General features: G+C 50.0%; 2 protein-coding genes across 2 annotated transcripts; one reads left to right on the forward strand and one right to left on the reverse strand.

Annotated features, from left to right (window-relative positions):
- Nucleotides 1–118: 118 nt before the first annotated feature.
- TRIM50 (tripartite motif containing 50) lies at nucleotides 119–7,626 on the reverse strand. Its single transcript, XM_052636037.1, has 6 exons — nucleotides 7,228–7,626; nucleotides 4,147–4,242; nucleotides 3,135–3,365; nucleotides 3,006–3,028; nucleotides 2,327–2,451; nucleotides 119–708 (listed from the first exon to the last, which is right to left on the reverse strand). The coding sequence occupies exons 1-6, from the start codon at nucleotides 7,624–7,626 to the stop codon at nucleotides 119–121; spliced, it is 1,464 nt and encodes a 487-aa protein (XP_052491997.1).
- Nucleotides 7,627–14,811: 7,185 nt separating this feature from the next.
- On the forward strand, nucleotides 14,812–25,601 carry FKBP6 (FKBP prolyl isomerase family member 6 (inactive)). Its single transcript, XM_052636067.1, has 8 exons — nucleotides 14,812–14,868; nucleotides 14,967–15,084; nucleotides 15,390–15,479; nucleotides 16,659–16,861; nucleotides 18,337–18,456; nucleotides 23,653–23,847; nucleotides 23,973–24,082; nucleotides 25,511–25,601. Exons 1-8 carry the CDS (start codon nucleotides 14,812–14,814, stop codon nucleotides 25,599–25,601), a joined length of 984 nt encoding a protein of 327 aa, XP_052492027.1.
- The last annotated feature ends 1,402 nt before the right edge of the window (nucleotides 25,602–27,003 follow it).

Raw genomic sequence — 27,003 nt, forward strand, 5'->3', positions numbered from 1 at the left:
ACAATAAATGTTTCTAGGGGCACCCAGGCAAAGACCTCCCCAAAAGAGGAAATCATCGCCTTCGCTCACCGGAGTCAGCAGGACCCCTCAAGCCCCTACGCCAAGCAGAAAGGCAGCGCTACAGCTTGGTGGGCTGCAGTGGGGAGAGGAGGCCGGGCCCGCCGGGTGGCGGCAGCACCATGGGTAGGGAGTTGCTGCCCCTGTCGTGCCAGCACACGTCCAGGATGGGGTACAGCTTGCCCTGGAAGTCGGCCTGGAACGAGTAGAGTGGCCGCAGGTCATCGGGGCGGTCGGCGTCAAAGAAGGTGAGCTCCCCCTGCTCATAGTGCAGGTAGATGCCGATGCGGTGGGGGTGGCCCGCCACGGGCAGGGGCACCCGGGGGCAGCTGAAGGCCTCGTACACTCGGCCCTCCTTCAGGCCGATGAGCCACACGCCGTGCTCCGGGGACTTGCTCAGCTTGCCCTTGCGGCTGGCTGTGCCCTTGATGACCCCCAGGCGCCAGTCGCTCTTGCTGCCCACCACCACCTCCCAGTAGTGGCGGCCGCAGGAGAAGCCCCTGCTGGCCAGGACACATGTGCTGTAATCGAAGCGTTCGGGCTGGCTGGCGCGCCGCTGGGCCAGGAGCCCACACTGCACCACCGTGTTGCCCTTGGAGAGCTCCAGGAGGGGGTGGGCCGTGGCCGGATCCAGCTTGAGGGACTCTGGGGCTGGGGGAGATAGAGGGGGGAGGTGTGTTCAAGGCAGCCGGCCCTGCCCAAGGGAGGCTGGTGGGAAGCCCCGAGATTCTTGGAAGAACCAAGTCCCTCATTCCTGTATCAACAGGGCCTGGAAAGGGTGGGGCCGGAGCAGGCAACCCCGATTCTCTGAAGCAGCGAGTGATGCCTGAAGGGTGGAGAATGGGCCACTGTGAGCCCAGGCGTTCCAGCCAGGAACATGGTGAGGGTGGCCTGCCTAAGGCAGAGGTGCCGATGGAAGGACCTGGGAGACGGCCTGTTACGTGGGTGCCTCAGCTCCACTCCCCAGGTTTTCTGGAGATTCTAACAACTGCAGTGGCTTCCGTGGGTATGCCAGCAGTGCAGTCAAGGACTGCACTATCCCAAATGACCTCTGTGCTCCCTGTCACTGACCAGTCTCTATCCAAAACGTGCAAACAATGTTCATGGTTCAGAGATTGTCTGCAGGTCTTTCTTCTCTCCCCTTTCTTCCCTTTTCCTAAAATATATTTATTTGGCTTCCCTGGGTGTTGTGGCACCTGGGATCTCATTCCCTGACCAGGGATTGAAGCCGGGCCTCCTACACTGGAAGAACAGTCTTAACCGCTGGACCACCAGGGAAGTCCCCCTTCTCCTTCTCTTATAGCGATCCTGTTTTTGCCTTTGTTGGGTGAAATCAGTCTACTGACTGTTTTCCCTCATATGCTAGTAATGAAGGAGTTAAATGTCTGAGTTATTTTTTGGCAAAGCAGCAGCTGCCATTTATTAAGCATTAAACTACACACACCCTCCCAGGTGGCAAGGTGGTAAGGAATTCACCTGCCAATGCAGGAGACCTAGGTTTGATCCATGGGTCAGGAAGATCCTCTGGAGTAAGAAATGGCAACCCACTCCAGTATTCTTGCCTGGAGAATCCCATGGACAGAGGAGCCTGGCAGGTTGCAAACAGTCGGACATGACTGAGCACACAAATCGCACACATCTATTTGGAATACACAGCCCAGCAAGGTGAGCTCCTTACAGACAAAGAAACCAAGGTTCAGAGACTATAGATGAGGAAACAGGCTCAGGGACTTCTCTGCCAGTCCAGTGGTTAAGGCTCTGAGCTCCCAATGCAGGGGGTGAGGGGAGGGGTTCGCCCCCGGTCAGAGAACTAGATCTCACAGGCTTCAGCTCAAAGATTCCACAAGCTGCAACTAAGATCCAGAACAGCCAAATTAAATAAATAAATAAATAAATAAACAGGAAACACAAGTCTCAAATTACACCACTCACCCAGTCACCACTTAGAGCTGGAGGTGAGCTTGAGCGCCCCCTGCTGGCAGAAGCCCAGCCCTGCACCCTCACTGTCAGCTGCCCCAGCCTCATACAGTGGAAGGTTTGGGGAGCGGCAGGACAGGACTGAGCGACTTCACTTTCACTTTTCACTTCCATGCATTGGAGAAGGAAATGGCCACCCACTCCAGTGTTCTTGCCTGGAGAAACCCAGGGACGGGGAGCCTGGTGGGCTGCCGTCTATGGGGTCGCACAGAGTCGGACACGACTGAAGCGACTTAGCAGCAGCAGGGCAGCCGGGGCGGAGTGGGGCGGGGGTGGGGGGGCGGGTGCTCACCTGGCAGAACCTTTCGGAAAAGCCTTTTCCACACCGTCAGCTTGATGTCAGCCTGGTGCAGGCCTGGCTTGAAGGAGATGGGGCTGAAGGCACCTTCCGAGAGTCGGGCCTGCTGGAGCTCTGGTCTGAAGTCAAAGGTTCACAGTGATGACGGAGCTGCTCACCCAAGTACCCCAGCCTTGTCACCCATGTGCAGGTCCATCCAGCCGAGTCCCCGCTCAGAAGACCGTGCACTTGAGAGGCCCATCATGTCCCCCCACCAGCCGCTCTCTGGGGCCCTGCCTCCATCCCGGAAACACTCCGCATCAGTAGCTCTCCAAGGGCAGGCCTGGGACCAGCAGCATCACATCACCTGGGCCTTGTCAGAAATGCAAGTTTTCTTGGCTCCCACCCTAGATCTGCTGACTCAGAACTGATGACGGGGGTCCAGCGATCTATGGTTAAAGAGTCCTCCAGGTGGCTCTGATGAGCTGCTTGAAGAGCTCGCCTCTGAATCAGGGGAACCCCGCCCCCAGCTCCAGCCAGAGTGGAAACCAAACTCCGCCAATCAGATCCTCTAGCCGTTCACTTAAGCCAATGCTTCTTACCCAGTTGTCCTTAAACTAAGGGAAATTGGAAACAAACAAACAAAAAAAAACAGGGAGACACTCCTACGGCTCCGGAAGTGCAAGGGGAATACCTGGAGGCCATGGCGTGGTACTTCTGGAAGACAAGAGGGAGGTGGGTTAGGACACCGAGGAGGCCGAGGCCATGCAGAAGTCGTTAGGAAGGGGAGGCTCTTGGGGACACAGGGGCCTCGTCCGCTCACCCGGATGAACTCGTGGTGACTCTCGCTGCCGAACTGCTCCAGCACACCCGCGGCCTGGACCAGCCGCTCCCGGGCGCCCCGGGCCTGCTCCAGCTGCATGTCCAGGGAGGCCACGAGGCCGCGGGTGTGGCCCTCCACCCCCTCCAGGCAGCGGGCCTTCTCCTCGTCCACCAGGTGGTGGAGCTCCTGGAACTCACGGCGGATCACCCAGCTGAAGACATCGGACTCGTTCTGGGACAGGGAGAGGCTGGTCAAAGCAGGAGCCGAGGCTGACCTCGGTGTCCCCACATCCTGGCAGCTCAGACCTTCCTGGGCCCTTCCGAGCGTTCTCGGTCCTCATCCCCAAGTCGGAGGCCTGACTCCTGCCGGGGTGTTCACGCCCAGATGCAGCCCCGGCGGGGAGGGCAGCAGTGGCAGGGGAGAGGCTGGGCCCCCGGCGCCCAGTTCAGTGCAGCGACTCCTCGTCCATCAGATGCAGTGATGCTGTCTCCCTCCCCAGGGTGAGGAAGATTCACTGAGCTGACTTTCAAGGACACTGGTCTCCTGCTTGTTTCATGATTACCTGTAAGGCCGGGGCTCCACACCCTCTCAGCCCCAAGGGCCCCTCATTTAGGAACGGCGGCCAGCCCCTGAGGGCTGCAGCCTCTCCATGCCTGCACTCTGAAGGTACCAGGAGGGCATCGAACAGGCTGTCAAGGTCAGACAGACACAGGTGGCAGGGGCCGGGCAGTCATGCCCACGCGTTAAGCTGTTTACCTCCGGGACTTGGGCTCTGAGTTATCTCGGTCCCAAGGACGTGGAGGACACAAGCCAACTTGGAGACAGCCCTGACGACTGTGGTGAATTCCCCCAGGAGCCTGTGCGCTTTTTCCCACCCCGCCTGGAATGCTTTGAAATTCTGGCTTTATAGGGAAGGCGTGGGTTCCTGTAAAGGGCAAATCGGAGCTGGGCTCTGCAGGAAAGGGGAGGTGGCTGGCCCTGGGCGGGGGTCGCCGAGGGCAGGGGCACTCACCACAATCCGAGTCCTGTTGTTCACCAGTTTGGCGATTTGCTCATCTACCTTCTTCTGCTCCTGCTTCAGGTTGGAGATGAGGGCTGCTAGCTCCTCCTGGAGGCAAACGGGCCATGGGCCCGTGAGCCACGACCCCTTCACTCTCCCAGCCCCAGCGGCCAGGGCAGGGGGCAGCCCCATGAACACAAGCACTCCCAGTGGAACCAGGGAACTACCTGGATACCCTCGACCCCCAAACAGGTAAGACTACTCAAGAATACCACAAACTGATGGCAGCAACTGCCCAGAGAAGGGTCTCCTCGTCATCCCTTTCTGTGACATTGACAGAGATGCTAAACGTGGTTATAGCCACCAGAAGTCACCACACAACATCCATGCAGGGCGACTGTCAATCTGAGGTCAACACTCCTTGCATGGAATGCTGCCCATAGGGTACCCACCTGGTAAGCCTGCTGGGCACCAGCAGGTCCAGAATTAGTGAGCATTTGATCAAGAGTGATCACAAAAAGGCTGGCCCCAAGTGAAGTCAACAGTGTATGCAGTGGCCCGGGTTACACCTGGTGACCCCTCACTGCCTATGCCTGAATCCATCTCCGGCAGCCTTGGGCCCAGCCTGGATTTAGGGCCTCCAGGCTGCAATAAACTCACTTCCTCTGGGCTGCCCTGGCCCCACATCCAGCCTAACTTTAGGGGTCCACCAGAACCACCTAGACCACCATCTGGCTGCATGACTTGACGGGAGCCCAGGTGGTCTGTGCCCATGGACCGTGCAGAGTATTCAGCTTAGATCGTGCCCAAGTAGAAGTCGGCTGCAAGAGCCTTTCCGGAAGGGAACTGAGAAAAAAATAAAACCAGCATGGAGATGAATGAACAGAGTCCTTGCTCTCCGTAACAAGACAGCCGAGCTCATAGGAGAAGGGCACACCAATAGTAACCCTCCCAAGGCAAAGAGAGATGGGACGAGTTCTTTCTCATCAACTGGGCCACTGTGAGTGGAAACAGATTGCACAAATAAAGTATCTCAAGATCTCAATCCACAGGAGGAAACAGGAATGCACGAAAGAGATCTGAGGGGACCTCCCTGGCTGTCCAGTGATTAAGACTGCACCTCCCAATGCAGGCGGTGTGGGTTCTGGTCTGGGCGCTAAGATCCCACATGCTTCATGGCCGAAAAACCAAAACATAAAACAGAAGCAATATTGTAACAGATTCAATAAAGACTTTAAAAATGGTCCCTGTCAAAAAAAAAATTTTTTTTTAAAGATCTGATAAAGGAACTGAATTTAGTTGCATCACAGTCTTGAAATCACAAAAACCTACATCCAAAAACTAGGGTCCAAGCCCCCCCAGCTCCGAGCCAGAGATGACAAGCTCCCAGCAGTCTCCTTTTCTGCCGGGCAGCCCTCTGCTCGTAAAGCTGGACTCGGTTGCACTGCACTGTAATTTTGCTTCCGCCTTTCACAGCCCCCTACAACTACTCTTGCCAAGGTAACCGACTCTTACTGCAGAATCTGACTGGTTCTTTTCAATCCTGAGCTGACATTTCACACAAGTGACTTCCACCTTGTCAAAATGCTCTGTTCCTCCAGTTTCCAGAAGACCGCATGCAGCCAGCACCCCTGAGTCCTCTGTGGATTCTTTCTGTCCCCTTCGGGGTTCTCTACCCAAATCTTAAGCCCCGAAGCCCCTGGTGGGCATTCTCAGCATCTTCCCCATCACCCTGCAGACTCAGCTGGTCAGTCTTCTCTGCACCTCGGACTGCAAAGACCACCTGCATGTAGGTCACCCCCAATCTCTTATTCCCAGCCTCACCCTCCAGTCTACACTCGGGCAGAGAGACGGGGCCACATCACTACTGTTTAAACACTTCCGACACTGGTCGTCTGAATGAACCCCAGATTCCTTCTCATGTACACAGGCCTTTTCATGAGCTGGCCCCTGCTTGCCTCCCCTCACTCCCACCTCACTCTCCCTTGAGCTGAATGGAATAATGTCTGATTCCTCAAATGTGCCATGCCGTTTGCTCCTCGGTCTTCTGCCCATGCTCTTTGTATACTCAGAATGCTTTTCCTCCCCTTCCTTTCAAGTCCTCCTGAGGGTTCAGGTCTCAGCTTGGCAGTCCACTTCCTCCAGGAAGCCTTCCTGATCACCCAAGACCATGCAAGAGCCATGTTCCAGCTGGGCTCACCTTTGCCTGTATTGGACCTCAACAGCAGCACCTGACACTCAGGATGGTGTCAGACCCCCAGACTGTGAGGGCTGGCGCAGTGAGCTCCTTGCCCACTGCTCTACCATGGACACCAGCGCCGCCTGGGGTACATGCTAGAGCTCCTTTCCCTCCTCTCCCAGGGTCGGAGGGGCAAAGAAAGGCTGCCCAGAGCACTTGGCCAGGAAATCCCGGGAGCAGCTTCCAGGGGCCCCTCTGCCTACACACGCTGATGCGCTTCCCTCGTCTCTTGAACTTTGTCATTCCTGGTCCTTACTCCCCCTGTCCCTACTGCTAAGCTCCAGGCCAGGTTCCCTATGACAATTTACCTCCAAGAGCCCTTCCTGCCCTTCCTTGATTGGTTGTCTGGGGAATGAAAAACTGGCCTTGGTTTGAATCCTAGCTCTGCCACTGACAAACTGTATGACCTTGACTAAGATCCTCATGCGTTCTCTGAGCCTGTTTCCTCATTTATAAATACAACAATAACCCCACTCTTCATAAACCTTAGATAAACAGACGAACTTAAGATGATATCATTATTATTATTCATCTTAAAATGGCCATCTGCTAGTTCTGAGGCAAAGGTCCATGAGGGTAGGAATCTATTGATTCCACAAAGACATTTTGGGCATTTACGACCTGCCCAGCACGGTTCTAGGTGCGGAAATATCCCAGGGGATGAAACCAAGTCCCTGCCCTCACCTGCCTCAGGGTGAAGTCCCTGGAGGGCTCAGGAATCTAACGGAAAATAAAACTGGAGGTGGAGGGCAGTAGTTCGAGGCAGGGCGCTCTCCGTCCCCCAGGGCGGCCCCGCCCCCGGCCCGCCTGCCGCCCCTGGCCCGCCTGCTGCCCCCAGCAGCCTCGCTGCCCACCTTCATGCGGCTGTAGACAGTGGGCACGGGTGTAACCCGGTGGTGCTGGTGGGCGCCCAGCAGGCCACAGAGGCCGCAGATGAGCTCCTGGTCCTTCTCACAGAAGAGGCTGAGCGGGTTCCGGTGGTGCACGCACAGCTGGGGCTCCGGGTCCCCTGGGAGCTGCAGGGCTTCGATCACCTTCGCCAGGGAGACGTTGGGTGGGGAGCTGCTGTAGTCCACCTCCCGCCGGCACTCGGGGCAGCGCAGCTCTGCGGCCAGGTGGCGCGACAGGGACGCCAGGCAGCCTTTGCAGTAGGAGTGGCCGCACTGCAGCATCAGGGGCTCCTTGAAGACCTCCAGGCACATGGGGCACTGCAGGCGGTCCTCCAGCTCGGGCACGCTCACCTGCCACGCCATCCACGGTGCCCGCGGGGGCCCAGGGCAGCCTCCCTGGAGCCGGCCCCCTCCACTCCTTCGGCCCCCAGCCCCAAGGGCCCTGAAAGGAGAGGCTGCTAAGGACGCCAGCCTTCGATTCCAGCCCTGCCCCACAATGACCTTGGGTCTGTTTTCCCATCTTTAAATCAAAGGGCTTAAATGAAAAGAGCAGTCACTTGGAGGTCCAGGTGCCTACATTTTAAACTCAGATTTGGAGGTAAATGTGAAAGGGGCCACCTGCAGGGTCACCTGAAGTGACATTAACAATGCAAGCTCCAACCCAGCGGGTGTCCTGACCTAGAACTGGGCAGCAGAAACAAGCCAAGGTCTTTCCCAGTTTCTAGATCAGTTCTCAAACTGGAGAGAAGCTGGTGGAAGCAGAGTGACAACAGAATTCCTGAGTCACGCCATCACATATCTCCAGTGAGCCCCAGAAATCTATGCTTACAAGAGACACCCCCCAGGCCATTCAGAAACATAGTTCTGTCTTAGAACAATACTGCCCAGGAGCTGGGACCTTGGAGCTGTCTCCTGGGCTCCCACCCTGCTCCCCTGTAAAAGCCAATTGGGATTGAAAAGCATCTCACCAGAAGTCAGCAGTGGCCCCAGGGAGAACCCCTGCACTGGCCTCTCAGGATCCTCCGAGCCCTCCAGAGGGGCCTCACACCAGCAACACTGACTCAATCTGCTCGGCCTTCTCTTCTCCCCAGGATGGGAGGGCAGGGGCAGAGACCTGGGATTGTGGCCGGACACCTGTTCTACCTAGTCTCTGCCCCTTTGCTCCTCCCCTTTGCCAGAAACGACACCCCCCCCCCCACCCCTGTGCCCTCAAGGTGGCTGAGAATCAGGTGGAGGCTGGGCCACATCACGGGACTAGGGAGGGAGCCTCTGCTCTGCCAGCTCTGATAACGGCGGCACTCAGGTACTCACCTTGGCCAGGCCTGGGGGAGGGTCAGAGACAGAGGGACCGGGTACCTGCTCACACCTCTCAGACCCCAAAAGGGAGTGGACTCGTGCTTTGACACAATTCTCTCTCAATCTGCGTTTCTCCCTCTCTCTCTTTAGAATTCTGAAGATGTTCTTGCTTCCCTAGATTTTAAAATTGATGTCTACCTTCTATAAAGTGCACAAACGTTAACCATATGCTTGAGGTACAATTTATACACGTGCATGCACTCTTAAGGTCAAGATACAGAGGACCGGACGTCCCTGGTGCTAGAGTGGATAGGAGTCTGCCGGCCAATGCAGGGGACATGGGTTCGAACCCTGGGCCGGGAAGATCCACGTGTCACGGAGCAGCTAAGTCCACGCCCCACAACTACTGAATCCGCACACTCTGGTGCCCGTGCCCCGTCCACACAAGAGAAGCCACCACGGCAAGAGACCTGGGCACCACGAGGAAGAGGAGCCCATGCGAAGCAACGAAGACCCAGAACAACCAAAAAAATAAACCAAAGTAATTAATTAAAAAACAAAGATACAGAGAAGCTTCTGGGTTGGTGACCGTACCCACGTGCTGGGAGGGTGCTGCACCTCGGTTCCATGGGAACCCAAGGACCTGTGCTCTGGACTCTTCCAGATCTCACCCTATGTACCTCTTCATCTGGCTGTTTATTTACATCCTTTATAATAAACTGATAAATAATTTAAAAATATATATATATCAAGCTACAGAACATTTCTAGCACCCAGAGTCTTTATCACATGTCCCTGAGTCAGAACCCCTAACAAAGGGAGCCGCTATCCTGACTCATATCATCATAGATTAATGTGGCCTGGTTTCCTTTTTTTTTTTTTTGTCTATGCTGGGTCTTAGTTATGGCATGTGGTTTCTAGTTCCCTGACTAGGGATCAAACCTGGGCCCCCTGTATTGGGAACTCAGAGCCTTAGCCCCTGGACCACCAGGAAAATCCCCGACTGGTTTTGAATTTCAAATAAACAGAATTACCTATATATTATTTTGTGTCCAAGTTTTTAGTCAACATATCGAATTATTATTAAGTTTTTTATTTTTATTAAATACATTTTAGTACATTTTTATTAAAATCTTTCAATGGTTTAACACAAAGATAAACTCAAATGGATTAAAGACCAAAATGTAAGACCAGAAACTATGAAACTCTTAGACAAAAACATAGGCAGAACACTCAGCATAAATCAAAGCAAGATCTTCTATGACCCACCTCCTAGAGTAACAGAAATAAAACAAAAGTAAACAAGTAGGACCTGATTAAACTTAAAAGCTTTTGCACAGCAAAGGAAACTATAAGCAAGGTGAAAAGACAACCCTCAGAATGGGAGAAAATAATAGCAATGAAACAACTGACAAAGGATTAATTTCCAAAATATACAAGCAGCTCATACAACTCAAGACCAGAAAAACAAACCACCCAATCAAAAAGTGGGTAAAAGGCCTAAACAGACTTTTCTCCAAAGACATACAGATGGCTAACAAACACATGAAAAGATGCTCAACATCACTCATTATTATAGAAATGCAAATCAAAACTATCATGAGTTATCAACTCACACCAGTCAGAATAAAGTTGATAAAGTGAAGTCGAAGTCGCTCCAACTCTGCGTCGTGTCCAACTCTTTGTGATCCCATGGACTGTAGCCTACCAAGCTCCTCAGTCCATGGACTTTTCCAGGCAAGAGTACCAGAGTGGGTGGCCATTTCCTTCTCCGGGGGCCTTCCCAACCCAGGGATTGAACCCGGGTCTCCCACATTGCAGACAGACGCTTTACCGTCTAAGCCACCAGGGAAGCTGGTCAGAATGGCCATCATCAAGAAGTGTACAAACAATAAATGCTGGAGAGGGTGTGGAGAAAAGGGAACACTCTTGCACTGTTGGTGGGAATGTAAACTGATACCGCCACTATGAAAGACAGTTTGGAGATTCCTTGAGAAACTAGGAATGAAACCACCGTATGACCCAGCAATCCCACTCCCAGGCATATACCCCAAGGAAACCAAAATCGAAAAAGACACATGTATCCCACTGTTCATTGCAGCACTATTTACAACAGCTAGAACATGGAAGCAACCTAGATGTCCAGCAACAGATAATGGATAAAGAAGTTGTGGTACAGATACACGATGGAATATTACTCAGCCATAAAAGGGAATGCCTTTTAGTCAGTTCTAATGAGGTGATGAACCTGGAACCTATTATACAGAGTGAAGTCAGTCAGAAAGAGAAAGATAAATATCATATTCTATCACATATATACAGATCTAGAAAAATGGTACTGAAGAATTTACTTACAGGGCAGCAGTGAAGAAATGGACATAGAGAATAGACTTACGGACTTGGGGAGAGGGGAGGAGAAATGGATGGAGAGAGTAACGTGGAAACTTACATTACCCTGTGTAAAATAGATAGCCAACGGGAATTTGCTATATGGCTCAGGAAACTCAAACAGGGGCTCTGTATCAACGTATGGCTTGACACCTATGGCTCATGTTGAGGTTTGATAGAAAACAACAAAATTTTGTAATGCAATTATCCTTCAATAAAAAATACACAAATAGTTTTTCAGTGGTTTAGAAAGATAAATATTTTCTAAATATTTGTTATACAGTCAATAAATATTTCGGTTATACCATATTATGCATTTCACAGGAGTGTGGAGGGAAATCACTGAATGGAAAAGACAGAGGTGGGTGTTAAGAAACAAGGATCTTTGGCCCAACATGCCACCACCACGGCAGGTCTAAGCACTCATGCCTGTAGGAGAGGTAGGGCTGCGACTCCAGTGACAAGCTGGACCAAGGCCTGCTATAGACAGGGAGAGAGTCAATTTTATTGAATTCAACAAATATTTATTGAGAACCTCCTGTGTTGAGCACTGCGCTGGGAGGCTCAGACCGTAAAGAATCTGCCTGCAGTGCAGGAGATCCGGGTTTGATCCCTGTGTTGGGAAGATCCTCTGGAGAAGAAAACAGCAACACACTCCAGTATTCTTGCCAGGGAAATCCCATGAACCAAAGGGCTTGGCGGGCCAAGGGGCTCCATGGGGTCGCAGAGTCATGACTGAGCATCAAACACAGAAAAAACAAGACAAAGCTTCTGTCCTTTTGGAGTTTATAATACATAGGGGTAGGCCACAAATAAATGAGCTAATAGAACAGTGTTATATATAATATATATAATAAAATGCTTTGCAGGAAGTAAATGGGGTGATAAGAAAGAGGCAGATGGGGTGGCAGAACTGTGAGGTACATTTTAAATGCATCTCATTTAAAATGTACCTCGGGCAAAGCGGGTAGCAAGTGCAAAGGACCTGAGGCTGGAAAGAGCTCAGTACAGCTGACCCTCGAGCAGCATGGAGTTAATCCTGACATACTTTAGTCGGCTCTCTCCATCCATGGATTCACCCAACCACGGATGGTGCAGTACTATGGCCTTGACTGTTGAAAAGTATCCCTGTATAATTGGACACTTGCGATTCAAATCCCTGTTGTTCAAAGGTCAACCGTATTTATGAGATCCACCAGAGAGGAGGCTCGGGTGGCTGGATCACAGGAAGTCAGAGGGAGCCCCAGAAGATGAGGTCAGAGGAGCTGGCAGGGAAGGCCTGGTAGACCAGGGCAAAGGTTTGGATTTAATTTCAAGGGCGTTGGGAGCTATTGGTGGGTTTAAAGCAAGGGAATATGATCTGATTTATATTTTTTAAAGATCACTCTGGCCACTGTACAGATATGGATCACAGTGGGCTGAGCACTTGGGTGGATGGACAGTGATGCCAAGAAGATCAAGGTGAAAAAGGCAGATGGGCGAGTCCAGAGTCAGATGCCTGAGAACAAGCAGGTGGAGCGACTGAGTAGCCCAGCGGTCTGCAGACTTCAGTAGAACTAAGAATCACCTGAGGGCTTGTAAAACAGAGGCTTCTCGACCCAGCCCCAGGAGTACGGGGATGGACCCAATTTTGTCCCAATTTTCAAAAGTTCCCAGGCAACACCGCTGCTGCTAGTCTGAGCACTACGCTTTCAGAGCCACTGGAAAAGTCAATTGCACTCAAACACCTGGAGCCCTGGGGCCCGGGGAGGCTCTGGGCTGGCTGGGCGTATCACATACGTAAACCTGTGGGAATGGTTGGGCTCTCAGGGATTGGGAATTGAGAAGGGCAGGGGGTTCATACACAGGGCCCTGAGACTGCTACTGTTTAGAGATCAGGAACAGGAAGATGACTGAGAAGGGACAGCTGGGCTGGTAGGCGGAAAATCAGGAGTGTGTGGTGGCCAGGAAAGTGTGGCAGGAACAATGACTGCCCAAAGCACGTGTGCAGGCTAGTCGCTCAGTCGTGTCCAACTCTGCGACCCCATGGACAGTAGCCCGCCAGGCCCCTCTGTCTGTGGAATTCTCTAAGCAAATCTCCTCCTCCAGGGGATCTTCCCGACCTAGGAATCAAACCTGTGTCTCCTGCATTGCAGGCAGATTCTTTACCATCTGAGCCACCAGCTAAACCCACTGGATGTCCATGCCCTAATTCTTAGGATCTGTGAATATGCTTCCTTAGACGGCAGAAGGGACTTTGAAGATGTAATAATTATAGCCATGGAGCTGAATTATCACGGTGGGTCCAATCTAATCATGTTGCCCCTTAACACAGAACGTGCCCTGGCTGGAGTCAGAGATGCAGCAGGAGAGGAGGCCAGCTTATAAAAACATCAACCAGGTAATATTCCCTCCCAGCCTGAGAAGGAATCAGCAAGCTGTTGCTGACTCTGAGATGTATAGGGGCCCACGTGCAAGGACCACAGAGTAGCCTCTAAAAGGTAAGGGTCACTGTTGGCTGACAACAAGGACACAGGGACCTCGAGCCAAGAGTTTCAAGGACCTGGATTAGCCAATGATCTGAACGGGCTTTAAAGTGGATTCTTTCCCAAAGCCTTGAGTGAGGCTGATGCCTCCATCTTAGCCCAGCAAGACTGGTGTTAAGACTTCTCCCACCAGACCTGTGAGATAATAAATGTATTGCTTAAAACAGTTCCTTTTGTGGTCATTTGTTACAAGAGGCAAAACCCAGAAAAAAAAACTAAATACAGAAGCCAAAAGAAAACAGACAGTTAAAGGTCAGGTCAGCTTCATCAAATGCTGCCAAGAGTCCAGTAACTAGAGGACAAAGAGGGGTCTAATGGATTTGGCAACAACAAAAGTGAATGGTGGCCTGAACCCCGGGAAAGTGGTACTGGAGTGGAAAAGAAAATGAAGAGTAAGGAGGTGGAGACAGGATAGTTGAGAAAGCCTTTGTAGCATCCCTTTTGAGAAGATTTTCCCAGGAAGAGGAGGAATGAGACCACCTGTAGCAGGAGGGAGATTTGGGACAAAGAAAAGCCTGTTTGTTTTTAGGTGGGGGATTTAGGGACACACCTAAGTGAAGTGAAATTAAATGATCCCGTGGTCAAGGCAAGATGGGTGCAGGAGAGATGGGATGCCCAGTGGCGCCCAGTCCTCAACCTGCCAAGAGTGGGAGGAAGTAAGGAACAGGTTGGAGCGGGTGGGATCTCGGGCCATTCTCCCTTTGTACCAGGAGCACACAGGTGTAGCAGACTTGCTGATGGCCAGGGGCAGGCCCAGCATCACCTTGCTTCTGCAGGAACTGGGCAGATTGACTTTAAAGTGCTGTCCGCCTCCTATGTATCCCTGGAGCTGGAAGGAGAGGGAGGGAGGGTTGGAATCACCCACATCCATGGCCCTGACCATTTCAGCAGCCCCCACCCCCACCCCGCGTCTGAAGCCTTGTCCTCTGCAGCGTGTCCCGCCGGCCACGTGTCCGCAGCTCGGCCATCACGTACCCAGCGGCTGATCCTCAGCACCTGCACATCCTCGCCGCAAGCTCCCCGTGCCCCTGCCACGTGTCCCGTGGTGCACCACGTCTCCCGTCATGCCCCACGCGGCCTCAAGTAGCTCGGGATCCCGCTCTGTGCGTGCCCCACCCACTCCCACCACGTGGCCAGTCACGTGACCTTTCAGGTGTCCGCACACGTGGTCTGGCGCACTCCCCACTGGCGGTTGGCGGCGGTTGGAGCCGTGCCATGAGCGTCTCCTCGAGGCCCTTGAACGGATTGTCACGGTTGGACGCGGAAGACCGGGTATAAAAGGGCGACCGCGTCGCTGTGGGGCATAGGGCGGCGGGGCCTAGGGGCAGGCGGCACGGAAATGGGGGGCAGCGCCCGGAACCCGGGAGTCCTGCAAAGAGACGACTCCCCCAGACAGGTGAGGGCCCGGGCGCCGGGGAGTAGGGGTTGTTTGGAGCCGGCAGAGTCAGGGTGTCCATCCAGGGCTCTGAGGTGGTGTGTTTCATCCCCCATAAGTCTCCATACCAGCGCTTAAGTCAAAGGATGCTGGACATTTCGGGGGACCGAGGCGTGCTGAAGGATGTCATTCGAGAGGGAGCTGGAGAGCTGGTGACACCGGACGCCTCCGTGCTCGGTATGTATGGCGGCCGGGCCCAGGTGCCGTCTGCCCTGGGAGGCTGGCGGTGCCCAAGGGCTGGGTTTCAAGGGGTAAGTGAGGAAACCCATTACCCTTTGTGTGAGACAGCTGTGAACAGGGGCTCTGGGAGGCCATCAGCCCAGCTCTTGAGCCACACCGCCAAAGGGTAGGCATCTAAACGTTGAGCAGAACTTTTTCCAATCATGGGGTGGGGGGTAAGGGTCAAGTTCAAGGTATTTAACATTGTTTCTGGGTGACAAAGAGATTTGATATGGAGGCATGAGTGTCTTTTCTTTTCTTAGTGAAATATTCTGGATATCTGGAGCACATGGATAAGCCTTTTGATTCTAATTGCTTTAGGAAAACTCCTCGGCTCATGAAACTTGGAGAGGGTAAGTTCAGATGAAAGTGAAAGTGTTGGGGACTCAGTCCTGTCAGACTTTGTGACTTCTTGGACCGCCAGGTTCCTCTGTCCTTGGAATTCTCCAGGCAAGAGTACTGGAGTGGGTTGCCATTTCCTTCTCCAGGGGATCTTTCCCACCCAGGGATTGAACCCAAGTCTCCTTCATTGCAGGCAGATTCTTTGCCATCTGAGCCACCAGGTAGTCCAAGTTCAGATAAAGTGAAAGTGAAGTTGCTCAGTCGTGTCTGACTCTTTGCGACCCGTGGACTGTAGCCCACCAAGCTCCTCCATCCATGGGATTCTCCAGGCAAGAATACTGGAGTGGGTTGCCATTTCCTTCTCCAGGGGATCTTCTCGACCCAGGGATCCAATCCAGGTCTCCCACATTGCAGGCAGACGCTTTAACCTCTGCACCACTAGGGAAGCCCTGATAAGGAAGTTCAGATAAGGAGCTGGAAAAAAGAAGTTGCTTGAGGGAACTGACACAGGGTAGTGCCTGAGGACCAGAAAACTATCCAGGGCACTTGAGTCCGTTTTTTTGAGGCTGGGTTTTGCTAAACCAGCTGTGTTGTCTTCCACATTCTCCTCTGAGACCTAGATATTTGGGAGATGGCTTCCCTGGCAGGGTTATCTTTGCATTTGTGGTGTAACCAGGCGTGCTACATATTTCTTTGTTTATTATGAAGACATTTGTTGAATAACTATTCCATAAGGCGGAGTGAAAAAAAAAAGGATGTACTCATATGGTTAGAAAGGCTGTGACCAGTGTTGTAGAGATTGACACACTCCAGACAACTAAGCTGGTGAAATCTGGGGGGTGGTAAAATGTATAAGCAGTGTTTGGTGGGAATGCTTAATGAAGGCACAGTTCATTCCAGCTGGGAATAGTTCACCTCAGATGGGGTATTCAAATGAGCCCTAAAGTTTGAATAAGAGCTCGCTCAGAGTAGAAGCCGGGCGTGAGGGGGTATGAGAACACATTGCGGGAAGATGAACAAAGATGTCAAGGCCAGGACACTGCAGCAGCTGGAGGAGTCTGGGGGCGTGGTGAATTGGGACGACAACGCAGAAGGCTTGGGGATGCCTTTCGGAGAGATGTGGATGTGAAAGGGGAGGCAGTGAGGAGCAATGGGCCAGCTTCCACCGTGTTTTTTGTCACTTCTTCCAGATATCACACTGTGGGGCATGGAGCTGGGCCTTCTGAGCATGCGGAGAGGGGAGCTGGCCAGGTTCCTGTTCAAACCCACCTATGCCTACGGAACACTGGGCTGCCCTCCGCTGATCCCCCCAAACACCACCGTCTTGTTTGAGATCGAGTTGCTCGACTTCCTGGACTCTGCTGAGTCGGACAAGTTTTGTGCCCTCTCAGCCGTAAGTTCTGGAGCACAGATGTTAGCTCTTTGGTAGAGGGATGGGTTTGTGTTTCAGGTAATTATCCTACCCCACTGGTGATCGTCAGCCCCAGGGTCTGACCAAGGCCCCGGTGTGGAGAGACGCAGGGGAGGAGTCTCTTTCCGCTTGCTAGTGTGTGTCTGCCTGAGTGCTGCTGGCCCTGATGTGTGGGAACCTGTGCTCGGCCAGGGTTATGGACCAGCAGGTTGAGCTGCCCTTTGTCACCATTTGCCTAGGTCTGCCTGAAAGACAGTATTCGCTTCTCAGTGCTGTTTGGTTTTCAGCAAGTCAAGCATTGGTAGCTCATAACTGGGTTGACTATGTAATTTGTTGTCCAACCCAGGACCCTTGAGAGGGAAAGGGACTGCTAACTGATGGGATACGAGGACGCTGGGTGTAAACTGGGATGGATGGCCTCTGTCTTAACATAACTTTTAAACTGCCTTTCCTCTGTAGCCTCACACATAACTTACCCTGTACAGACGAGGCTTCTAATCGTCAGCAGTGATGGGTGCTCCTTGTCCTGCTGTCTCACCCTGGCTGTACACGTGGCCTTAGGTGTCCACCCCAGGTTCACATGATGTCTCCCCGGCTAAACCATCACCACCGCAAGGGAGAGACCACCGTTTTCTCATATTTTCACAAAACAGAGGTTCTTGCAGAAAACCTGAGTCCCACCTCTTGTGTGCTGATTTAGAATGTTTAGGGGTGGGGCCGGAGAAGGCGATGGCACCCCACTCTAGTACTCTTGTCTGGAAAATCCCATGGACAGAGGAGCCTGGTGGGCTGCAGTCCATGGGGTCGCTAAGAGTTGGATATGACTGAGCGACTTCACTTTCACTTTTCACTTTCATGCATTGGAGAAGGAAATGGCAACCCACTCCAGTGTTCTTGCCTGGAGAATCCCAGGCACAGGGGAGCCTGATGGGCTGCCGTCTATGGGGTCGCACAGAGTTGGACACGACTGAAGTGACTTAGCAGCAGCAGGGGTGGGGCCAGGATGTCTGTTTAAAAAGAGGCTCCACTGGTAATTCTGATGTGCACCCAGGGTACAGCATCATGGTCGGAAAGACGAGCAGAGCTCTGGGCAGACCAGGACTGTCAAACACTCGCTGGATGAGTGGTTGTCATGAGACCTGCACTGTGCTTGGCAGGTTCCATCAGCTTCTAATTCTGTGCGAAACTGTTTCTTTAGGGAGCATCTCTGGGTAGGTCTAAACTAGTGGGCTTCCATTTGGCCCTCATCCGTAAAACAGCAGTAATGACATCTACCTGCTGTGGCTTCTGTTGGGATTCAGAGATGACTCCTACCCAGGCCCCTAGCCCATGCTCGGCACAGCTGCGGCGGCAGAGGTCATGGTCTAAAGGAACAGACCTAACAGCTGTAGTGACACTGGCGCTGTGGCGGTGGGGCTTTCAGTTTCCTTGCTGACGTCCTTGTCTTTGATCCTTAGGAGCAACAGAGTCAGTTTCCACTTCAGAAGGTCCTAAAGGTGGCAGCTACTGAACGAGAGTTTGGCAACTACCTTTTCCGCCAAAATCGTTTCTATGATGCCAAAGTGAGATATAAACGGGTAAGACTGCTTCAGAGTGTAAGTTTAGACCCTGGAAACTTCCTTCTTTAAGAGAGAGAGACTTCATCTCTCTCCCTTCTTCTCACCTACAACTGTTAAGAAAAATCTTAACCTAAAAATCCTCATGCCAGAGGGCTAAAAACTGGGAGAGGGGATGCAGGGTTTAGGGGAACCTGGCAATGTTTTAATATGGATGTGGTTTACATGAGTGTGTTCAGGTTGTGATCGTTCATCGAGCTCGATGCTTGCTTTTGTACTTGACTGTGTATTTCAATAAAATTTTTTTAAATTCTTTTTCTAGTTTTGGGTCGTCTACCGACTGACTTCTCTACCCCATTTGCCATGTTTATTTCCCGTCTCTTCGACAGTGGACATTCATCTGAATCTAATGCCATTCTTGCCAAGGTTCTGATTGTGATTTGGCTTCCTGTGGAGGTTCTGCTGACAGGAATCCGCTGTTTGCTTTGTAACGTGTTCACGAATATTATGAGTACTTTCTGTGTGCCCAACTTTGCCCCCTAGGCTATAGAGGCAAACAGGATAAAGTTTAGGGGCATTCTGATTTTTGTCTCATTTGCATAGCGAGCCTAAACATTCAGGATTTGCATTCAGCTGTAAACCACAAAATCCTGAAAATTTTTTTCAAAAACTAGTGATGTAATTTTTCTCACATAAGAAGGGAGGCACTTCAAGGCCAGCATAAACAGCTGTTCCACAAAGCCATCAGGGAACGTTCCAGAGGTCTCTCTGATCAGCTGCCCTTAAGCGTGTCTTTATTGTCTTTTTCCCTCTCAAGATGGTAGTTCAGCCTGCAGCATCATGTGGTCATCTGGGCAGGAAGAAGGGAGGGAAGAAGAGTCTGGTGTGTGTATTCATAGTACAAGCTTTCCAGAATTCTCCTACCCTGACTTCTCATGATATCCTATGGTGAATGTCCATTTGCCCTTAGCTGTATGCAGATAGGAAGCTGGAAAGTATGGTTTAATTACTACGTTGCTGCTGTGAATGAATGGAGGCTCTGTTGGAAGAGGAGGGAAATATTTCTTCTCTTTCTCTCTCTTAGCATAATAGCCTCTAGGTCCATTTGTTCGTCACAGATGGTGAGGTTTTGTTCCATCTTATATGGGCTAAATAATATTCCATTATGTATATATACCACATCTTTAAATATTCATCTGTTGCTGGGCGCCTGGGTGGTGGTGGTCAGTCACTAAGTGGTTTCTGACTGTTAGCGACCCCATGGACTGCAGCACGCCAGGCCTCGCTGTCCATCATCAACTCCCAGAATTTGCTCAGACTCATGTCCGTTGAGTTGGTGATGCCGTCCAACCATCTCATCCTCTGTCATCTTCTCTTCCCTGCACTCAATCTTTCCCAGCATCACGATCTTTTCCAGTGAGTCGCCTCTGGCTACTGTAAATAATGCTTCAGTCAAGTATATATCTCTTCCAATTAGTGTTTTTGTTTCCTTTGGACCAATACCCAGGAGTGGAATGCTGGATCATATAGTAATTGTGTGTTTAACTTTTTGAGTAACCATACTGTTTTCCATAGTGGCTGCATCAATTTATATTCTTGCCAACAGTGCCCAAGGTTTTCTTTTCTCCACATTCTTGCCAGCTCCTGGCTATTTGTTGTCTTTTTGATGATAGCCATTCTGGCAGGTGTGAGGTGATACCTCATTGTGGTTTGATTTGCATTTCCCTGATGACTGGTGGTGTTGAGCATCTTTTCATGTGCTTCCTGGCTGTATATATATCTTCTTTGGAAAAATGTCTATTTGGGTCCTTTGCTTATCTTTCAATCAGTTGTTTATTAATGTTAAGTTGTGTGAGTTCTTTGTATATTTTGGATAATAACGTCTTATTGGATATATTGTTTTGCAGATATTTTTTCCCATTCATTGGTGGCTTTTTCTTCTTGTTGATAGTTTCCTCTGCTATGCTTTTTAATTTGATGTAGTTCGATTTGTTTATTTTTGCTTTTGTTTCCTCAGCCTGAAGAGACATACCCAAAAAAGTATTCCAAACGTGGGTGTCAGAGAGCATACTGTCTGTGTTTTCTTCTAAAAGTTTCTTGGTTTCAGGCCTTACATTTTAAGGGCTTCCCTGGTGGCTCAGATAGAAAAGAATCTGCCTGCAGTGGGGAGAGACCTGGGTTTGACTCCTGGGTTAGGAAGATCCCCTGGTGGAGGAGGGCATGGCAACCCACTCCAGTATTCTTGCCTGGAGAATCCCCATGGACAGAGGAGCCTGGTGGGCTATAGTTCATGGGGTTGCAAAGAGTTAGACACGATTGAGCATAGCACACAGCCTGCGTTTTAAATCTTGAAATTGTGTGTGGTCTGAGTAAGTAGTCCAGTTTGGTTCTTTTGCCTGTAGCTGTGCAGTTTCCCCAGAGCCATTTATTGCTTACTATTGTGGAGATATAAAATCACGTAGCATAAAATTCACACTTTTTAAGTGTACAGTTCAGTAATTCTTAGTTTATTCACAAGGTTGTGCAGCCATTACCACTACTGAATTCCAGGACACTCCATCACCCCAAAAAGAAACCTGTTAGCAGTTACCATTCCTTCCTGCTAAGTAGCTTCAGTCGTGTCCGACTCTGTGCAACCCTAGAGACAGCAGCCCACCAGGCTGCCCCGTCCCTAGGATTCTCCAGGCAAGAACACTGGAGTGGGTTGCCATTTCCTTCTCCAACCATTCCCTCCTACATCCCCGATAATCCCTGTTTTATTCTTTCTGTGGATTTGCTTATCTGGGATATTATGTGTAAATGGAATTATGAAGCATGTGATCCTTTGTGTTTGGCTTCTTTCAGGAAGCAAAATGCTTTCAGAGTTTATCTAGGTTGTAGTATGTATTAGCAGTTTATTCCTTTTAAAAATTTTATTTTTTAAATTGTAAAATTTGCCAAACATAAGTTTTACCATTTTAAGCACTTTTAGGTCTATAACCCAGTGGCATTAAGGATGTTCAGAATGTTGTGCAACCATTGCCACTGCCTGTTCCAGAACTTTTTCATCATCTCAAACAGAAGTTCTTTATCCAGTAAACAGTAACTCCCACTTCTCCTGCCCCCAGCTTCTGGTAACCTCTATTCTATTTTCTGTCTCTATGAATTTATCTATTATGGGTACTCATGTAAGTGGAATAATAACGATATTTATCCTTTTCTGACTCCTTTCACTTAGCATAATGTTTCAAGTGTCATCCATGCTGTAGCATGAGTTAGTACTTCATTCCTTTTTATAGATGAATAACATACTCTGTCGTGTGGATCTTACTGGGGCTTCCCTGATGGCTCAGACAGTAAAGAATCTGCCTGCAATGTGGGAGACCCAGGTTTGATCTCTGGGTCAGAAATTGCTTTTCCTTGGAGAAAGGAATGGCTTCCCACTCTGGTATTCTTGCCTGGAGAATTCCGTGGCCAGAGGGGCCTGGCAGCCTGAGCCTGTCGGCTGTAGCCACGGGGATCTTGCTGCCTCCTGTTTTATGTTCATCAGTTGGTGGGCATTTGGGTTGTTTCCACTTTATGGCTATGGTGAATAATGTTTCCAAGAACATTTGTTCACCAGTTTTTGTGTATAGACTGATGTTTTCAGTTCTTTGGGGTACATAGCTAGGAGCGCAATTGCTGGGTCATATGGTGAACCTGTTTAACTTTTTGAAGTACTGCCAAATTGTTTTCCATGGTGGCTACAACTTTTCACATTCCCACCAACAATACAAGGCTCCCAGTTACTCCACATCCTCACCAACACTTACCTTCCATTTTTTAAAATTACAGACATCCTAGTGGGTGCAAAGTAGTATGTCATTGTGATTTTGCGTTTCCCTGATAACTAATGATGTTGGGTGTCTTTTCATATTCTTATTAGCTATTTGTGTGTCTTCCTAGGAGAAATGTTTATTCAAATCCTTTGCCCATTTTAAATTTGATTGTCTTTATTGTTGAGTTGTAAAAGTTCTTTATTCTGGATACTAAACCCTTATCAAATGTGATTTGGAAATATTTTCTCCTATTCTGTGGTTGTTATTTTACTTTTGTACATTCCTGAAAAGGAAAAGATGTCTTTTTATTTCAAAAGTCAAAATAAATTATCTGAAGGCATGGACAATGACAGCAGTAAACCATTCTATGTTGTCGCCCGAAACTGGTGACTGCCTGTTATAATGATCTTTCTTAAACATCAGTCAGCCTTCAGTCATTTTGTTCTTTCACTTTTTTGATAGTGTCCTTTGAAGCACAAAAGCTTTTAATTTTGATAAAGTCCCGGTAATTTATTCTTTAGGTGTTTGTGCTTTCAGTGTCAGAATTCATCTAAGACTACAAAGGTTTACCCTCATGTTTTCCTCTAAGAGTCTTTCTTACAGTTAAGCTCTTAGGTTTAGGTCTGTGGTCCATTTTGATTAATTGTATGTTGTCTGAGGTAGGAGTCAACTTCATCCTCTTGCTTGCTGACATCCATTTATCACAGCACCATCTGCTGAAAGGCTACTCTTTCTCCGTTGAGTGGTGTTGGCACCTTGTTAATAATCAGTTGATTCTAGATGTACATAGGTTTGTTCCTGGATTCTCCATCTGCCTTGTTGGTTCTGTTCCATTGATCTATGTGTCTGTCTGTATGGGGACCACACTGGCTTGGTAGTAAGCTCTGAAATTAGAGAGTGTGAGTCTTTCAACTTTGTTCTCTCTCTGACCACCCTGCCTTCACCCCGCCTTTTTTAAGTGTTAGGATCCCATGAATTTCCATATGAATTTTCAGATCAGCTTGACCATTTTTGCAAAAAAGGCAGTTGAAATTTTGGCAGTGGTTGAATTGAAAATGTAGAATAATTTGGGCACTATTGCCATCTTAACAGAATTAGGTGTTTTAATCTGTGAACATGAACTGTCTTTCCCTTTACTGAGATCTTCTTGAATTTCAACAACGTTTTATAGTTTTCAGTCTATAAGTGTTGCACTTTAAATTTATTGCCACTCATTTTATTCTTTTTGGTACTATTATAAATGGAGTTGTTAATTTCCTGTTTGAATTGTTGTTAAAGAAATACAGCTAACACATATATTGATTTTGTGTCTTACAACTTTGTGAACTCATTTTTTAGCTCTGATTGTGTGTGTGTATTCTTAGGGTTTGCTGTACATAAGACCACCTTCTCTCGACCACCTGTCTCTTCCTTTCCGCAGGCCTTGTTGCTCCTCCACCGGCGAACAGCGGCCCCTGAAGAGCAGCCCTTGGTGGAGACCGCTAAGCTGCTTGTTTTCCTCAACCTGTCCTTTACTTACCTGAAGTTGGAGCGCCCCACCATGGCCCTGCGCTATGGAGAGCAGGCTCTGATCATTGACCAAAAGAATGCCAAGGCCCTCTTCCGCTGTGGACAGGTGAGCGGGAGGGCAGGGACCTGGGATGGAATGCTCGAGGAACGGCCGCAGGGCGGCGGTCAACTGTGTTACTGCCGCAGGGCTCTTTCCTAAAGTGTGCTTGTAACATGTTGTCTGTTGAGCAGGCTTGTCTCCTTATGACTGAGTACCAGAAGGCCCGGGATTTTCTAGTCCGAGCCCAGAGGGAGCAGCCCTTCAATCACGACATCAATAACGAGCTGAAGAAACTGGCCAGGTGAGACCACTGTTTGCAGGAGTACAGTCAGAGAAAGAAATGTGTGGTGTATCTGCCGCTCTGGCCTGTTCACTTCAGTAAAGAACTGTTTGATGTTGCCAAGCCCATGTTAGGAGGCAGCGCCCCCTAGAGCTGGCTTTAGGAAGTGCTCAGCTCTCTAAACCCGCAGCTCTGGAGAGGGGGTGGAGGCGTAAGACAGACCTCCAAACCACACACGTCTGGACCATTGCCCACCTCCCTGTCCTCCTCACCAGGCAACACCCTAAAGAGGTGGCCAGTGTGATTTTTAGAAAGGGCAGCATTCTTCATATATTCTTCCCTGCCAGCTGAGAACCTCTGTTCTCAACTGACTGCAGGAAGATGTCTTAAAGATGCTGATTTGATCTGAAATGGCTCTTTCAGGTCTGAGGCATTCCCTAGGATGACTCTCTTGTTACCCAGGTGATACCGATACCAGTATCTCAGTAATGTAACTTTTTCTGATTGTGGAAGCTACATATTCATTGTAGAAAACTTTGAAAATTTCAACATAATTCCATCGCCTCATAACCACTGTTATTTTTTTTAAGGTGTTCTTTTGTTTCTCTTTATCGGTGAGGTTTCTCTACTTATATTAACATTTTTAAACGTTTAATCCAGATTGCTGGTTAAAGCTTTCTTTTTTAAAAAGTATGTGTTTATTTCTGGTTGTGCTGGGCCTTTGTTGCTGCGAGCAGGCTTTCTCTAGTCGCAGCGAGCGGGGACTGCTCGCTAGTTGCAGTCCGGGGTCGTCTTTGCAGTGGCTTCTCTTGTTGAAGAGCACAGGCTGCAGGTGTGCAGGCTTCAGCAGTTGTGGCCCATGGGTGTAGCTGCCCTGAGGCGTGAAGGGATTGAATCGTGTCCCCTGCACTGCAAGGCGGATTCTTAAGCAGTGGACTGTCAAGGAAGCCCTAAAGCTTTTTTGACATTAAAAAAAAAAGCACAAGGTGTGTGTACCTCCTGCTTGGGTCCAACTATTTGCATTTCAGGCCTTTAAGACTTACAAAAATTTCCTTTCTAGTATTTATAAATATCCTGTTAAGAAAGGTGTAAAAATTTTGGAATCTGACCATTTTTTAGCAGGAAAACCCCAAGATAAATGAGAGATCTCTGAGTATGAGGTGTTGCTCAGCTGGACGCAGCCAACAGCCTCTCTGACAGTGGCTCCCAGCCTTCGAGGCTGCTGTCTTTGCAGATGGTGGGCTTTTTGTCCAAGGGTTTCCTGAACAGCCCTCTGGGGAGCCCCCCCATTCCCCCCCTCCTCCAGCATTGTTTGCACCCCCTCCTGATTGGGTTTGAGGCCTGCTGAAGTTGCGGTATTTCTGGCCCTGAGTGGAGAATTCTAGCCGCCAGGTGTCACTTGCCATAGCTACTGCGCGTCTCTTAACTACTGGGTATTTCTCCCTGCAGCTATTACAGGGACTACATGGACAAAGAGAGAGAAATGTGTCACCGGATGTTTGCTCCTGGTGACAATGGCTCTACAGTAGAAGAAAACTAAAGGTAAGCTGACACACAAAAAGCTTCAGGATGAACCCATCATCAGGTGAAAATACCGTTAACTCAAAAATGCATTTACTACGTCCTCCCGGAACATTGTGGTTTAGCCTCACCAGTCTTAAATGAGTTCCTTTTTAAAAATAATTTTACGTGTGTATTTCTAGCTGTCCTGGGTCCTTGTTGCCGCGTGGACTCTCCTTTAGCTGTGGGAGCGGGGGCCACCCTATAGTTGTGGTATGTGGTCTTCTCAGTGCGGAGCACGGCTTCTAGGGAGCATGTCTTTGGCAGCTGCAGCCTGTGGGCTCAGTAGCTGTGGCCCCTGGACTCCAGAGCACTGGCTCAACAGTCGTGGCACACATGCTCCTCTGCTCCACGGCATGTGGGATCTCTGGACCAGGGATCGAACTGGTGTCTCCTGCATTGGCAGGCAGATTCTTTACCCCTGGACCATCAGGGAAGCAAGCTCCAGCCTCGCCAGTCTTAATCACTCTCAGAAACACTGACGTTAGGCTACAATTGGGCCAAATCAATCCACAGAAAACCTGTTTTATAAGTGTTGACTGGTAATTTATTGAACACTGTACTGACAGCAAGCCAGAATGGTTGTCTGGGTTCAGAATGCTGTCAGGCTATCAGTTGTTTACCCTCATGATCACTGGACTGATGGAAGCTCTAGCTCACTGCCCTGCATTGTGAGAGCCCATGGGGCTGCGTGCTGCCAAGCCTGGAAAAGATCTGAATTCAGAATTTCATGTATAAACATCACTGCTGAATGAGTATCGAATCTGCACCATCATATGGTAGAGAAGTTGTGAATCAGATTGTCGTAAGCCAGGGGCCATCTGCTGTCTGGGTGAGAAGGTGGGCTGTTCTCCTTGGTCCCCAAGTGACAAATGCTGCCCACTGGGAAGAGAGGAGCCCTCCCTCCTGGAGCCGTGGGCCGCTGTGGTGCAGAGGCAGGCCCGTGCTGTGGGCTTTCTTGAAGGGTCACGGAAGACTTGGAAGGTCCATCCAGGGCTCGGGCTAGATTCATAGGTCTGAGAAGGGTCCGTCTAGTCAAGGCTATGGTTTTTCCAGTGGTCATGTATGCATGTGAGAGTTGGACCGTGAAGAAGGCTGAGCACTGAAGAATTGATGCTTTTGAACTGTGGTGTTGGATAAGACTCTTGAGAGTCCTTTGGACTGCAAGGAGATCCAACCGGTCCATTCTGAAGGAGATCAGCCCTGGGATTTCTTTGGAAGGAATGATGCTAAAGCTGAAGCTCCAGTACTTTGGCCACCTCATGCTAAGAGTTGATTCACTGGAAAAGACTCTGATGCTGGGAGGGATTGGGGGCAGGAGGAGAAGGGGACGACAGAGGATGAGATGGCTGGATGGCATCACGGACTCGATGGACGTGAGT

Source organism: Budorcas taxicolor, chromosome 2, assembly GCF_023091745.1.
Source record: "Budorcas taxicolor isolate Tak-1 chromosome 2, Takin1.1, whole genome shotgun sequence".
NCBI lineage: Eukaryota > Metazoa > Chordata > Mammalia > Artiodactyla > Bovidae > Budorcas > Budorcas taxicolor.

Bases quoted from the DNA above. Each gene is read 5' to 3' on its own strand.
- TRIM50 (XM_052636037.1), bottom strand. From the start codon at position 7,626: ATGGCGTGGCAGGTGAGCGTGCCCGAGCTGGAGGACCGCCTGCAGTGC. The intron at 3,366-4,146 runs GTGAGTGCCCCT...TCCCTGTCCCAG, and splicing joins ACAACAGGACTCGGATTGTG to AACGAGTCCGATGTCTTCAG. The intron at 709-2,326 runs GTGAGCACCCGC...TATCTCCCCCAG, and splicing joins TTTCCGAAAGGTTCTGCCAG to CCCCAGAGTCCCTCAAGCTG.
- FKBP6 (XM_052636067.1), top strand. From the start codon at position 14,812: ATGGGGGGCAGCGCCCGGAACCCGGGAGTCCTGCAAAGAGACGACTCC. The intron at 14,869-14,966 runs GTGAGGGCCCGG...ATCCCCCATAAG, and splicing joins GAGACGACTCCCCCAGACAG to TCTCCATACCAGCGCTTAAG. The intron at 15,480-16,658 runs GTAAGTTCAGAT...CACTTCTTCCAG, and splicing joins GCTCATGAAACTTGGAGAGG to ATATCACACTGTGGGGCATG.